General features: G+C 40.1%; 1 protein-coding gene across 1 annotated transcript in view; it reads left to right on the forward strand.

Annotated features, from left to right (window-relative positions):
* The window catches only part of C5H10orf67 (chromosome 5 C10orf67 homolog), a 130,021-nt gene that overhangs the window by 33,821 nt on the left and 80,859 nt on the right, over positions 1-15,341 (forward strand). The window contains exons 6-8 of the mRNA XM_066233060.1: positions 6,109-6,256; positions 7,376-7,434; positions 14,763-14,828. Coding sequence (XP_066089157.1) covers positions 6,109-6,256; positions 7,376-7,434; positions 14,763-14,828 — 273 coding nt within the window. The remainder of the gene's footprint in view (positions 1-6,108; positions 6,257-7,375; positions 7,435-14,762; positions 14,829-15,341) is intronic.

Below are 15,341 nucleotides of genomic sequence, written 5' to 3' on the forward strand. Positions count from 1 at the left end.
TACTCCAAAGACTGATGGGAACAAAAATGGAGAGAGCAGAAAGGAGAATCTATATCCTTTTATTTTTAATCTTTTATTTTATTTTATTTTTTTAATTTTTATTTTATTTTATTTACAGAGACAGAGAGTCAGAGGGAGGGATAGACAGGGACAGACAGACAGGAACAGGGAGAGATGAGAAGCATCAATCATCAGTTTTTTGTTGCGACTCCTTAGTTGTTCACTGATTGCTTTCTCATATGTGCCTTGACCGCGGGCCTTCAGCAGACCAAGTAACCCCTTGCTTAAGCCAGCAACCTTGGGTCCAAGCTGGTGAGCTTTTTGCTCAAGCCAGATGAGCCCGCGCTCAAGCTGGCGAGCTTGGGGCTGCAAACCTGGGTCCTCTGCATCCCAGTTTGATGCTCTATCCACTGTGCCACGCCTGCTCAGGCTATATCCTTTTAAAAAAAGATTTTTATTCATTTTAAAGAGAAGAGAGAGAGCAGGGGGAGGAGCAGGAAGTATCAACCCCCATATGTGCCTTGACCAGGCAAACCCAGGGTTTCGAACCAGTGACCTCATCATTTCAGGTCAATGCTATATCCATTGCATCACCACAGATCAGGCCGAGGATCTATATCCTTAATTTCTGTCAAGGAGAAGAATTTTAAGGGCTGTGGAGAATGTAGACCTTGGGGTTGAATTTATTTTTATTTCAAGTCATCTCTGAGCCACTGGACTCTCCTGGCCCACCATAGTCAACAGCCATAGTGGGGTTTTATTTTGGGTTCTAAAAAGCTGATCGGGTGAGTGGGAGAGGCTTGCAGAAAGGCTGGTGGAATAACAATCTATTATCAGCTAGCAGATGCCTCATCAGTGGTACCTCTTCTGATCTCACAGTTCAGCTTACAGAGGAGGAAGCAGAGACCGGGCAGTTAAGTAACTTCCCCCTAGGCACACAGCTAGTAAATGGTAAAGATGGTGTGTGAACCTGAGGCCCAGCTGAGTCCACAGCCCATAGAAAGAAGTAGAGCTCTGTGCTCTACAGTAAGAATTAAAGGTATATACATTATAATTATTATAATGTATATTATAATCATATATATTATATGTGCATATGGATATTGACACAGGCATAAAAATCTGAGAAATTATCGATCAAATTGTTGACACCAGGAAAAAACACTTTGTGGTTGCTGGTCCTATAAGTGCAATTTATGGTTTATCTAAGTTCCACACTTTAAACATGGAAGTTAGAAGAAACAAGGAATTGAATGGACTCCATTCTAGAGGACTTTGTTTACTGGTGAAAGAGTGTTTATTTTGTTTAATCTATTAGAGTTATTTATGTTCTAAAAACACAAAAAATAGCATCTTCTAAACAATGAAGTATTCTGTATTATGAACATAGATCTAATAAAACTGAATATTAAGTCTTTTTGCATGCTCTGATTGACTTGGAGAAGAAGGCATATCCAGTTTTTGCATTTCCTTTTTTTTTTTTGAACCTTAATCCTGGGTCTATATTCACTCTTATTGGGGGGGGGTGTTATTTAATAGAAAAGACTAAACAACTGCCTTAGTTCTGGCTTTTAATTGTTCCTGGGCCAAAGAAATGCAGCACAAATTAGCAAGGCCATTTTGATCCATCTCTTTTCCACTTGTGGACTGGAAAGTGAAACCTGCCTGGCCAAAAGAGTTATGAGCAGGATACCTGTTGTCCTGGATGTTAATTGTTTTGAGTTCTTTGAAGAAAGGTAAATATATAATTTCTAGTTATCATTACGAGAAAATACATACATTTTTTTTTAAACCATCTGGTTTACAATCCATGCAATGCACTGAACAGGCATTTCACGAACTGTTGATAATGTCCCAATTCGGCAGCTGTGCTCATTATACTGAAGCATACGGTCTTATTTGGAATGTTCGTATCTCTGTGTTCTCAGTCAGTTAACTGGTCTGTCTGGATGTTCTGTATAAGGATGGGAGGTGGTTTTGTGAAAGAGACAGGAAGTGGGAGGCTCCACCTTGCTCCTGTATAATCAGGGTGTTGTCTTGGTCAGAATGCCATTCTTGAGACCATGTTTATTCCACTGCTATTTGTCTCCAAAGAGACCACATCACTTTTTCTGTAAACACACTAAAGTTTGAGGAAGGTGAGATGCCCTGGCTAACTGGGTCTATATGTTTCTCCCAGGTCTTAGGATCCCAGCAAAACATGGCCCAGGGCTTCCGCATGATTGAGGGCAGCCCATAGCACCCTACTAGTGTGCATTTCAACCACACAGATTACATGCTGCAAAAGCAGATAGTGTGTTACAGAAAATAAATCTCTGGAAAAGCACTTTTTAAAGATTTTCTAAAAACAAGCTTACCTAAAAGCTTGTTCATGCCACTTAAGTTCTAGAATCTAGATGATATGTATCTTTTTATTTACTATTTCATCTTATACACCTGCTCCCTCTAGTGGTACAAAAAAGTATGCAATGCCAAGTATCTGAAGTTAGATTTGGAGAGCAATTTAGAGAAACAGAAAGTGCCCAAGTATCCATAGAAATAACTTGAAAAGAACTTGAAACAAACAAGTTGAGTAAACAATTGGGAAACACTCCAGTTTATTCTTACTGAGAGTCAAATCACATAAATAGCGTCATAGTTAATAAGTAAAGGAGTCTTAAAACTGACAAGAATACGATAGAAAGGTGAAAATTTAATAAACAGCTAGTTTAAATTATATTTATAACAAATGGGAAATCAGAAAAGGAAGCTCTTCAGGTTATAGAAGCTTCATCTGTCCAGGTCACACATGCTTAATGCTCAGTTGTCCTGAGAGCAACTTCATCCAAGGACTGAGCTTCTTTTCAGTGTGGTTGTGTAGAAACCGTGTGGCTGAGCTGCACGCCACTGCAGTCATGTTGCCGTGCTGTGCATGGGTAACTCTCCTTGAGAGATGCCAAAGCAGCCTAGCTTGTCAGAGGATCGTCCACGTGCATGTGTGTGCATGCGCATGTGTGTTTTAATCACATTTAGGATTGTTCTTTTGAAAAGACCTTTCTTTTCTCTTTCTTACCCCCAGCATGTGTGAGCTGTGCAAGCATCATTCATGCACCACCACCACCCTCATAGGTGCACATAGCTGCTCATTGTTGACAGTTCTGAAACAAAACTGCCATTCAAGAGTGGTAGCTCTGCAGGGCTTCCGTGCCCCAGCAGGCTACTCTCCTGGTTGTCACTCATTCAGAAAACACCTGCTCTGCTCCATGGCTGTCCTGCAGCCTGGGCATGCATCAGAACCCTACTCCATCCCCAGCATCAAATTGAGATATCCAAGTAGTGTTTGTGGAGCCCGCAGAATTGAGACACCAAAATGGCAGAAGGGAGACCGCTGAGAAGGCACATGTAGTGCCCTAAACAGTACTTCTCAAACTTTGTTGTGCACATGGATTGCCTGTAGCAATTGCTACATAGCTTCTAATAATGGGGGTGAGACCCTGGGGCCTGAGATTCTGCATTTCCAGTAAGCTCCCAAATGATGTTTCAGCTCCTGGTCCGTGGACCACACATGGAGTAACAAGGCTCTGGACTATCACAGTTTTCTGAAACAATTTTTTCAAGAACAGTTGGAATTCAGAAACCTGGGGACTCTGAATCTTCACATCTTGTGACTGTTCACAAGGGAAATAGCTCATAAGCCAGCACCAGAGGTCCTAGTTTTCACATGACAGAAAAACTTTAAATTGGCAAGTTCCTTTATAAACTTAAAATTACAGGATGGTCATGAATCACACACAATTTTTCATTGACTATAATGTGGCTTTAAATTAGCTACATCTAATAAACCACATTTTAATGATCTTCCTAACCTTGGTTTATTAACGCAGTATATTTTAAAGAAATCTCATGATTTAAATAAGCCAAAACTAGTGGTGTGAGCAGATGGTAGAAGAAACACCACCACAAAACCTGCCACTCAGAGTGTAACAGATGACCGTAGCAGCCCAGAACTATCCTTTTGTTCATTTTGCTAATGAGTGTCCTCATTGCTGTCGGAGTCTGAATAGTTAATTACTTGCAGTTCCTGCAGCTGACAGATGGTGGGGACAGAGCTAAAGGTTAACCTCACAAGAACAGGCGCTGTGGATAGCTGCATGGAGAAAAATTCTTTGAGTTAAATGTTTTCCTTGTTTCCTGCTTTTATACGAGATTTTTAGACAATGAATTTAGGTATCAGCTGCTACCAGTGACAACTTTGACACTTTATCTTATTAGTAATAACTCTTGTTCCATTTTTGGTAATGTGTGCTCACATAATTCACTATGGATATTCATATTCTGCTAGGAAATATATGCAGAAGCCTATCAAGGCAAATATTATTTGTGTGTTATTTAAAAGCTTTTTTAGTCTGTAAATAAATTCTGGTCATAATCTCAAATTTAACCATGAGGGACAAGAAATTAATGACTAGATTCCTCTTCTAGTAAGATAACAGTGTTGTTTATTAACTATTAGATATGTTAATTAAGAATAAATAGAGCTCAAATAATTTAAATGAAATGGCAAATCAAAGTTGTGAAGATTTATAATTGACTTAGTGCAAAAAATATTTTTTTGAAAAAGAGAAAATGTAGCTTACTGCAAAGTGTAACTGTTATTTTAAATATTAACTCTGATATAACCACATTACTAAGTTGCTTGTTTTTAAAGGAATTATAAACATAGTTTTAAAAATTGTAGGTACATATTTTTCTTTTAGACCATTATGATCACAGAGGAAAATATTTTAGTAATTTGCTTCCACATATCTGAAGTTAAATAAAAGTACAATTTCCGAAGGAAAGCAGCATATTGAGAGAAATGATTTTATTTTTGAGGGGAAACTTTATTCTTGTGTATCTGCAACCACAGCATTGCTATAAAAAGAATAGGTTATAATTCATCTAAAGCTTGCTTTAAAGTTCAAAAGTGCTTCTAGTGCCTATCAATTTTGAAGCAAGTCATAATAGAACCTTCTATCTCTTTTAGCCTAATATAATGACTTTTAAGCATACCCTTTAATATTTTGAGATGGCATAATCCATTTAATATCTTACCATCACGAAGCATAAAGTTCTGCACCAGTTTCCGCAATCCATTACATCTTAATTTTTTAAAGAATGTGTGGCAGTAACATGTAGACAGCCATAAGTGAATATATTCAGATGTTTTCAATAGCTTTGAAACAGACAAGAAGAAGAAAAGAAGAGTAGCTGTCCCAATATGCTTCTATTGCATAGGAAAAAGTCTCGCTCATAATGGACATGGCAAGATTTAAACAAAAGGCTCACATAATGAAAATGTAAATGAGTTTGCTTTACTAAAACTATAACTTTAAAGTCTTTTGTTGTAAGTTATCCTGAAACCTTCTTACAAGGTAATCACTGTTTGCATAGAGATTTAAGCCGAAGTCTTCAATAGCATTAAACGTCTGCACAGCCCCAGTGTGACAGGCATGCAAAGCCATGTTAATGTTCAGAATATGAATTGCCTCTGGGTGGCTCCTCCAGCAAGCAGAAAACCAACTGTGTGGATATCCGTGTGCCTGATGGACTCCATGCGGCTCCCAGCCTGGAAACGTCACCATTTTGACATGTGATGTGCTCCTCATGACACTGGCAGCGCTGACACTGGGAAATGCCACAAAGGCAACAAGCCCCCTCCCTAGCCATGCACTTTGCTCCCCTCCCCCCCCCCAGTGCTGCCTGTCCATGGTCGCCCCGGCCTGCCTAGTTACGGCGGACAGCACTTCAGACACACACAGGGGGAAGTGTGGGTGGAGGGGCCCAGCTGCCTCCCCGGACACAGCCTCCATAATGAATTGACCTGAATGATGAGGGCACACAAACAGTATGATATGCATTATTCCTGTCAATAAAATGTCCCCATGTGCTTGGTCTTTGTACAGAATGTACTGCAGCCTTTCTTCCAGCAAGCTCTATTTAATCCCCTTTCTTTTTATTATTCATATTATAAGTGTGTAATAGAATTCAGAAAATTATATGATAGGTCTTCTGTATCTGTACTGTCTTGTGTTGCATATTGAAATCCTCGGTTCTCTGCTTAGAAATATGCAATCCCCCGTCTTTTAGGACTACTTGGCCACAGGGACCAGCCCTGAAAAATCAACTCCAGAAAAGGAAAATTTGGAATACAAAGTGGAAAATGAGAGACTGCTTCAAGTCATTGCAGAACTCGAAGAAGAAATCCGATTAAATCTGAAAGAAAATTCAGTATTAGGTAAGAGTTAAAAGTAATTTTTGAGGAAACTACACATTGAACACTTCATGAAACTCACCACTGTTTATCTTTTCCAAATATACATTTGTCCGGTTATTTACATTGGGAAGATAAATTTGATAGCCATCTTTGGTTTTTATTAAAATAGCATTCTTTATTTGAGACAGAGAATATATTTTTATATAAAAGAATTATAACTGTACTCCTGAGCCATGTCATTTTTAACTCAGGGCTTTTTTTTTTTCTCGAACCAAGCATTGACCTTTGTAAAAATGTGCTAATTGATGCTCTATTTTACTTAGAAATATTATAAACAGGTAAAAACTTTTGCCAATTTCTGTTTCATATGCTTAATTGGTTATGTAAAATTTATAACATGTAAATACTTATAAATACATATTGAGATCTGCTCTGTGGAGAGACAGAGTTAGACCTTCAGGAATATATGCTTTGACTTACTACTTAATTATCTTCAATTCTTGGTACAAATTTTCATTTGTATATTTGTCCCCCCTTTTTTATATTCCATAAAAATTGGTAAAAGTTACATTTTAATTACTCAAGTTGGATTGCGTTAAGCATTTTTTCACTTACCGTTATCTTTGTATTTATGTTAATTATATAATGTTGCTGCATATGAAAAGCAATAAATAAGCAATAAAAATTTCACAAAATATTGATAAAATCATTTCTATTACAATATCCCTTGACTGCCCAGTTACACCCGCCAGTGTAGTTTTGCTTCTCTTCTAATGTGGTATAGCAGCGGTTTCCTAGGTTTGGGTACTTCTGACCGAGTCAGAAAGTGCCACCTGCTGAAGTGCTTTGTATAGGCTGTGACTAACAGCAAAAGTGTCCTTTGCAAGGATTGATGAAAAGCTTTCCACCCTCGGCCACACTTGGATCTTGAACTTAGTTCTTAATCCTTATCTGACCAGCCGTCTGAACAGCAGGGAGAAGGCTGTGAATGTCAAGGGCAGTTGTGAAGGTCACAGTCCTGCTAGGACTTGTGTCCACCATGCCTGCCAGTGGTGTATAGCCAGCCCCGAAGCAGGCAGTTTGAATACAAGGCATAAGTTTGTAATTTCATGGTTGGTCTCTCTCTCCTTTTATTTACAGAAGATGAAATTCTAAATCTGAAAGAGATGGCAGAAAAGGATCAAAAAACCATTCAAAAGGTACTGTAACTTTTTTACATTGATGAATGACTCTCTTAAAGTATCAGCCCAATTGGTGAAATAATACTGTGTCCCTCTTGTCCTGTGTTGCAAAGTCGATTTCTATATTTAATCCCTCTCGTTATTAGTTAGGAATAAGGATTCAGTCTTGATATTGAATTAATGAATAGATACTTCTTTTATTTGGATTAACTGAGTGTCTATCTTGTAAACTGTAAGGAACTGAAACTTACATGACACAGGGAGGGCAAAGATACGGTTGTGAAATAATTATATTAAGAGTGAGCTGATATTGGTTTATGTTCATTTTTCTGTATATGAATGAACAGAGCTTATGTTATCTGGGAAATTTGCATTTAGCATAGGGAATTCCTGTAGTGTCACGAAGATCAAGCTTTCCTAGTACACTCAGTGCAGCGGGACCCCGCAGCCCTGCCGGCCACGCACAGGTCAGGCCGGGGCCCCTGCTTCGAGCTTGCTTAGCTCCATGTGGGCCCCACTGCAGCTCTCCAAACACTTCCCTGTGAGGGACAGGCCACCAGCTGTGAGCCCCTCCACCCCCTGCCAGGCAGAGACTGCACTCTCAGTTTCGGTAGTGCCCCCCACCCTGTGCTGAGCACCGTGCATAGAGCATTTAACAGTGCTCTTGAGCTATTTACAGAATGAGAATGTATTTAGAATCTATAAAATTTGTGAAATCTACAGATGAAAAAAAATAGATTTACCTCCTGAGTTATTCCAAATAAACACACAGGCTTTCTGCATACGGAATCAAGTATCAGTTTTTAAATAAAAATTAAAATTAGATAAAACCAAAAATTCAGTTTTTCAGTCATACTAGCCACATTTCCAGAGCTCAGTCCGCACATGAGCCTAAGTTCAGGTTCAAGTCTCAGCCTGATTTTGCAGTTTCAGGTATTCTTATGTTTTTGGTAAAATGACTTCCAAGAACTGTATTTTAAAGACATGGTTACCCTGATGGGTCAGATTTGGGAGATGTTTTCTCTGGTAACAGGATCCATCCTAGGTGTTCACAGTTTCCTTTTCCTGTGCTTTGCCTGGCTGTGTTAGTGACAGTGCCAATCCCCTTCCTACAAGGAAATATCTGCACTGACACGGGAATGACCGGCCGCTCCCAGGGTATATTTCTTTCTAATGGGTGGCTTAACAGTGAGACTTTTTGTTTGTTTGTTTTAATTTCTTATACTCTGTACAGAAGAGAGTAAGCTTACACAACTCATTTCTACCAGTGACAGACGAAATGGCTTTGGAAACATTTAAGGAAACTGCAGTGGTTCCTTACGGGTTCTCACGTGAAACTAGAAAGCTGGGATTTTATTTTTAACCTTAGAGTTTGATGCCAAGAAGGTCAACCTTGTCTGTGTACAGACTCTGCTGTCTAGGTCTGCACTGTCCAGCGGTCACTGCTACCCACATTGGCTACTGAACACTCGAACTGTGTCACCTGGAACTGAGGAACTGAATTTTTAATTCTTTTTAATTTTTATTTTTTTAATATAAATGTAAAAACTGACAGTTGTTTCAGTTATTGGAAAGTCTTTATGTATATTTATTGGAGAGTCTTTATGTATATTTGAATAATGTGGACACGTGAACCTACTCTTTCATCTGTAAACTTTATGAATTATATGCACTTGCAGAATGGTAGAATGAGAAATGTACATGAAAGTGCTTTGTTAACTGGGAAGCACGTCAGGAGTCAGGCAAATGAGAACTGATATTGACTGGTTTATTTCTAATATCTTTCACTAATCAATTTATTTATCAGTGTGTTTTAAGTACCTTTAGTGCCATGGGCTACTGCCAAAACCCTATATATTTTTTATATACACACACACACAGACACCCCTGCTGTGGGGGAAACCAAGGCTGGAGAGAAAGACATACTATGGGCGTCGAGTAAGGACTGTAACAGGAGTCCACACACGACCAAGGAGTGCCTAGCTTTGCCTGGAAGGTTCTGTGAAGGGCTCACAAACAGTTCCACACCTATCTCCCACTATTACTTGAGCTGATTTTTTCAGATAAGTAGGAGGGTAAAACAGCTGAAAACAGAGTGTGAATATTTAATGCACGAGCTATGTTTGTGGACCTGATGTGATTGGGTTCGCTGGAGTCTGAAGCAGGAATCTGGTGACCACATGGAGAGAATATGTGTTGGGCAGAAGCGAAACCTGGGGTCTGGGGAAGACGTCATCAGGAAATAGAAGAATGGGAAAGGCAGCTCAGAAGCCTCTGGATAAGCCTCATGTTCTTTTTTTCAGCCAGGGATGCAATTAAAAGCAAGCTAAAAATGGGACTAAACTTGGGTAGGCTGACCTTGTGCCATCTGGGCTAGGAACAGTCAGTTATGTAATTCAGTAGCTTTTTTGTTTAATTTTAATAATCTAATAACAACTGAATCTGTAAGAATTTCTTTCTGGAAGAGAGACAGACCAGTAGCCAGATTCCAGCCCAGAGTGTGATCAGCCTCAGGATGTAGGTGGATAGAGTGCCACCTTGGGGCGCACGGTCAGGGTGGGTTATCAAGGGCCAGGGAAGGTAGGAAGAACCCTGAGCTAACTGCTGGAAGAAAGGTTAAAGTTCCTGGAAAGGCCTGACCAGGTGGTGGTGCAGTGGATAGAACATTGGACTGGGACGCGGAGGACCCAGGTTCGAGACCCTGAGGTTGCCAGCTTGAGTGTGGGCTCATCTGGTTTGAGCAAAGCTCACCAGCTTGGACCCAAGGTCGCTGGCTTGAGCAAGGGATTGCTCAGTCCAGTGATTTTTAACCTTTTTTTTTCATGGCACAAACACACACTAATTACTAAGGTCAGTGCCCCTGACTAAATACAACCATTTTCATCTCATGGCACAAATAAATTAGTTACTAAAGAAGAAGAGGTCAGGGCCCCTTTTTCTTTAGTAATTAGTTTATGAGTGCATGAGAAACAAAGGTTGTCTGCTGTAGACCCCCAGTCAAGGCACATATGAGAAAGCAATCAATGAACAACTAAGGTGTCACATTGAAAAACTAATGATTGATGCTTCTCATCTCTCTTCGTTCCTGTCTGTCTGTCCCTGTCTATCCCTCTCTCTGACTCTGTAAAAAAAAAAAAAAAAAAAAAAAAAAAAAAAAAAAAAAAGTTCCTGGAAAGGATGGGGGGAGGTGGGAAGGGTAAGAAATATGCAAAAGGGAAGTAAGTGCATGTGACTTGCACTAACTGAAGGGTGCATGAGAATCAGGGGTGTGGAGAAGCAGGGTGCAGGGCACAGGATTATCATCAGTCCAAGAGGTTTGAATGAGTTTCTCAGTGCATTGGGGAGCTTTGAACTTTAGGACAGGATCTGATTTGTGTTTCTTTAAAAAAGGGGGGTGGGGAAGGAGGAAGATCCAGACCCAGAGAGACTAGTAAAGAGTTTACTTGGCTAAACCATGGAAACTATAACACCCCGACGCGGAATGAGAACAGTGACACTGGGGACAGTGAGGAGGGATGCATTCGAGAGATGAGTAGGCAGCTCAGTTATGGTCATAGATAAGGCTGGAGGCCCAAGAGAAAAAGGAGAGAGAGAAGTTAAGACTGGATAGCATTCAGATGAAAATGAGAACAGGGTGGCAGAGCAGGGGGAGACTCAGGAGAAGGCATTTTAGAAGCCATCAAGAAAGAGTCTGAAAAAGGAAGGAAACATTCACAGCATGTCAAATGCTGCTCAAGAGGCCAGGTGTGCTAAAGGCTAAAAAGGGAAGATTGGATAATCCAGCTTTGGTAATAAAGTGATCCTGGTTATATTAAGAAGAGTCATTTTACTGGAATGGTGGAAACAGCTGAGAAGTAGAAATGTGAATGCAGACATGGAGGCTATGGGCTTGGACACTCTCTGGGAGTTTGGCTGTGGATGGCCAGGCGGAGGCAGGGAGTAGCTGGAGGATGACGTGGGGTTGAAAAGAGTATTTTTAAATGATGGTGATGGAAAGAAGAATGAGGGTAGAAGAACAACAGAGAGAGGAGTTTGTTGCTGAGAGGTCTAAGGAAGTGGGCAGGATCAGGGCTAATGGCCTTGGTGTCTGCTGGTAATTGACACTCATTGGAAACTTGGTGACACTTCTTTTCAGACCAAGGTATGAGGAGTCAACACAGAATCTGTTTCTTTCTTTCCACTTCTCTCATTCCTTTCTTTTCTCTATGTCTGCTGCCAACTTCCCACATTAACTACACTCTGCACCCCACTCCCGAGGCCTTCACCTATTCATGCCCAGAGTTCTCCAGCCTTTTTGTGACGTTGCAAACATATGCAGTTTTAACCCACAGTAGTGGCACCCTGCTCTGTCATTTCACATGGGTCTAATAGTGCCTGCACTTTCTCACTGCCCGCTACAGCTCTTCCAGCCCTCACTACTTTCCTCAAGTCCAGCCTCCACGCCTCTGCACTGCTCCCTAATTCACAGAGAACATGAGGGACACTTGGATTTTTTTTCCTCCTTGGCACTCTCTACCTCTGTCTCTTATCTTACTTTTACTACTCATCAGAAGAGAGGATATTCTTCTGTGCCTGGACTCCTCCTTCCACCCGTTTGACTCCATCTCTTCCTTATTTCCTTCTGGAACCTTTCTTCATCAGCCATTCTCTCTCTTATACCTTTCAAAGCAATTGCCATTTACTGTTTTTCAGATATTATTTAGAAGAAAACCAGCCCCTCCATCACTAACCCACTCAGAGGCAGATTTAACGGTGGGCACACCAGGCATGTGCCCTGGGCCCTGACTTCTGAAGGGCCCCACAAAACCCCAACTTTACACTTTTTTCTAATGAAGGAGGGTTCCAATATTTTCTTCTGTGCCCGGGGCCTCAACCAACCCTAATCCGCCTCTGACCCCACTGCTAGGTTTCCCTGTTGATCAGGTCATGATGGGATTCAGAGTGCTCTCAATCCTTTTCCATCTTTCTCCCTCTTGAATCTCCTGCTGCGTGTGGCGGAACTGGGGCCCACGTCCCAGGTGCCTCTGCGGCAGTGCCTGCTCTGAGCTCTGGCTCTCTTCCCATCCTGTCCAGTGGCGTCTCCTGCTCCTCCATCTTCCAGTGAAATACTATTCTTGGGGATTCTGTTTATCTTTAGTCTTATTCTTTTTTCTCTGGATGACCTTAAACTCTCTCATAACTGGTACACCTGTTTACTAGCGATTTCTAAACCTTTCTCTCCTGCTGCAGGTTTTCCCTAAACACCACCTCCTTGATTTCATCTCTGTCTTCATCCTCAATTTCAATGTCATGCACTTGGAAGATTTCTTTGACAGTCCCCTTCCATCTCCTGTGGTAATCAGGGACTCTTCTGTGCTCCCAAATTTTTTAGACCATTTTCTCCCTTCAAGTGAGGAACTATGTCTTGTTTATCTTTATATCCTAATCAGTTCTCAGAAATATTTGCTGAAAAAAATGTCAAACTTTAACTCATTACCCCTCAACTCTGAACTCTGCTGTGTTCCTCATATACAGTTGGTAACTAGGTCTGTAGAGTTCCCTCCTAACATTTACCTCAAATCCTTTTTCTCAGCAACAAGATGGCACAGATTTAGTTGTGGCCCTCATCATTCCACAGATTCTTCATTTTCTTCTTTCCATTCTTCCTTTTCCAATCTAGCTTCCCCACTGGTGCTATAGCTGTCTAATAATCTAATGTGCTAAAACCTTCAGTGGTTTCCCATCACCTTCAGTATAGAGTCAGACTACCCAAAACTGTCCTGAGGGGTTTTTGTTTGTTTTGTTTTTACAGAAACAGAGAGTGAGTCAGAGAGAGGGATAGACAGGGACAGACAGACAGGAATGGAGAGAGATGAGAAGCATCAATCATTAGTTTTTCATTGCGCGTTGCAACACCTTAGTTGTTCATTGTATTGCTTTCTCATATGTGCCTTGACCGCGGGCCTTCAGCAGACCGAGTAACCCCTTGCTGGAGCCAATGACCTTGGGTTCAAGCTGGTGGGCTTTTTTTTTTGTTCAAACCAGATGAGCCCACGCTCAAGCTAGTGACCTCAGGGTCTCAAACCTGGGTCCTCTGCATCCCAGTCCAATGCTCTATCCACTGTGCCACCACCTGGTCAGGCCTGAGTGGGTTTTAAATGCTGGAACAACTAAGCACTTTCATATTTGCTGTCTCAAATTCTTTCCACAACAACTTTTTATTATCCTAATTTTACAGATGAGAAAACCAAAGCTTGCAGCTTAGAATTACCTTACCCTCATAGCTAGTAAGGAGCAGAGCTTTGATTTGAACCGACTACTATTCATTACGTCATTCTGCCTTCCCCTCCTACCTGTGGTGAGCAAGGCCCCTCGATATCATCCTGAATCTTCTTCTCCCTTCCTTTCCTGCCATTCCTGTGTGTGAGCACACTGGGTCTCATAACACCAAGTTTCCCAGTTCCTCCATTGCTCTGTGTTTCTCTGTACTCGTACTGCTGTGTTGTTGGCCATTCTCTCCACCTTCCTCCTTCTCCAACTTGTTGAATTGCTGTATGTTCTTTGAGCCCCTTGTTGATGGTACTACTCTTGTGAAATTAAAACCAGGAATAGCATGTCTCACTCTAGTTATGGTTGCTATGTTAAGGGAACTTTTATTCTTATTCAATAGCTGAAAGTTTTACTTAACATCTGTTCCTATGTTTTCTAGCCACTTCCCTTGCTCTCCTGCCATACCAGAAGCTGCAGGGAAAGGGGAAGGGATGCCAGTTCACTTTTATACTTCCATAGCTGAACAAAAGGCCTGGAAGTTAAAAGGTGTTCCCTACATGTTTATTAAATTAGTGAATATATAAATGAACTGAATTGATGAATGTCAAAACAAGGGTGGAATTTCAGCAGTATATATACCACACACAAATTTGAAAGACTGAGGCAAGTCATGAGTACAATGATCTTGCAGTTTATATGCTTTCATGGCTGCTTTGAATTGGTATGAAATATGGCTTGATATGCATGTTAATATAGCATGAAAACCTAAAGCAAGAAATGGGTTATATAAAGAATACATTGCTCTTTTTGACAAAGTAGGACTTGCTTTATTTTATATTAGTATCACATTTTGGGGGTAATATGTGAAAAGTTGTAAATCAATTGGCATTTTCTGTGTATATTTTGCTTGCTTATGTAATAAAAATATAATTATATGATAATACATTATATGGTAATCGTAGACATTTACTTTCTTCTTTAATCATGTTGGGATCCATTTTTATCATTTTCAGAACCAAAATATATTTCACTAAATCCTTTTGAGGAATAAAATCAGGTGTTCTGTTTTTTAATCAAAACATAATGTTCTCTTTCAGTTAACTGATGGTAGAGACAAATTACTGTCTGAGCTTGATGCTGAAAAAATATTTGTTCAAGAAATGGTAAGGTAATTTATAGTATTCTTGATAAATTTGAATTCAGAAATTTTATTTAATCATGCAAGTTTTATAAACTGTATTTGTAATTGCTTCTTATGAACAATTAATTTCCCCTTCATCAGTAATCTAAGTGTATGCATAATTATAAACATTTAAAAAGGATCATTTGAGTAGTACTATAATAAATATACTTACTACATAGAAGAATATTACAATCAGAAATAGTATAATTTAAAGCTATGTACAAATTTTTTTAATTTTATTATCAAGAAGGAAAACACAAATATGAGGGTCCAGTATTTTGAAGGATTTGCTCTTTTTAGTTACAAATTGCCATAAGTGACAAAAAAAAGAGCCCAGTTAGATATTTTGGTATTCTGTATTAGTCTCATAAGAAAACACTGCCTTTTTATGTTCTTTTAGGGGAACTTTTCAGACGGCTGGTCTTTTATTTTATGAGTTGACTACCCGCCCCCAGCCTGACACCCCACCCCTGGCCCAGCTTATGGGGTTGTA

This window comes from Saccopteryx bilineata, chromosome 5 (assembly GCF_036850765.1).
Source record: "Saccopteryx bilineata isolate mSacBil1 chromosome 5, mSacBil1_pri_phased_curated, whole genome shotgun sequence".
NCBI lineage: Eukaryota > Metazoa > Chordata > Mammalia > Chiroptera > Emballonuridae > Saccopteryx > Saccopteryx bilineata.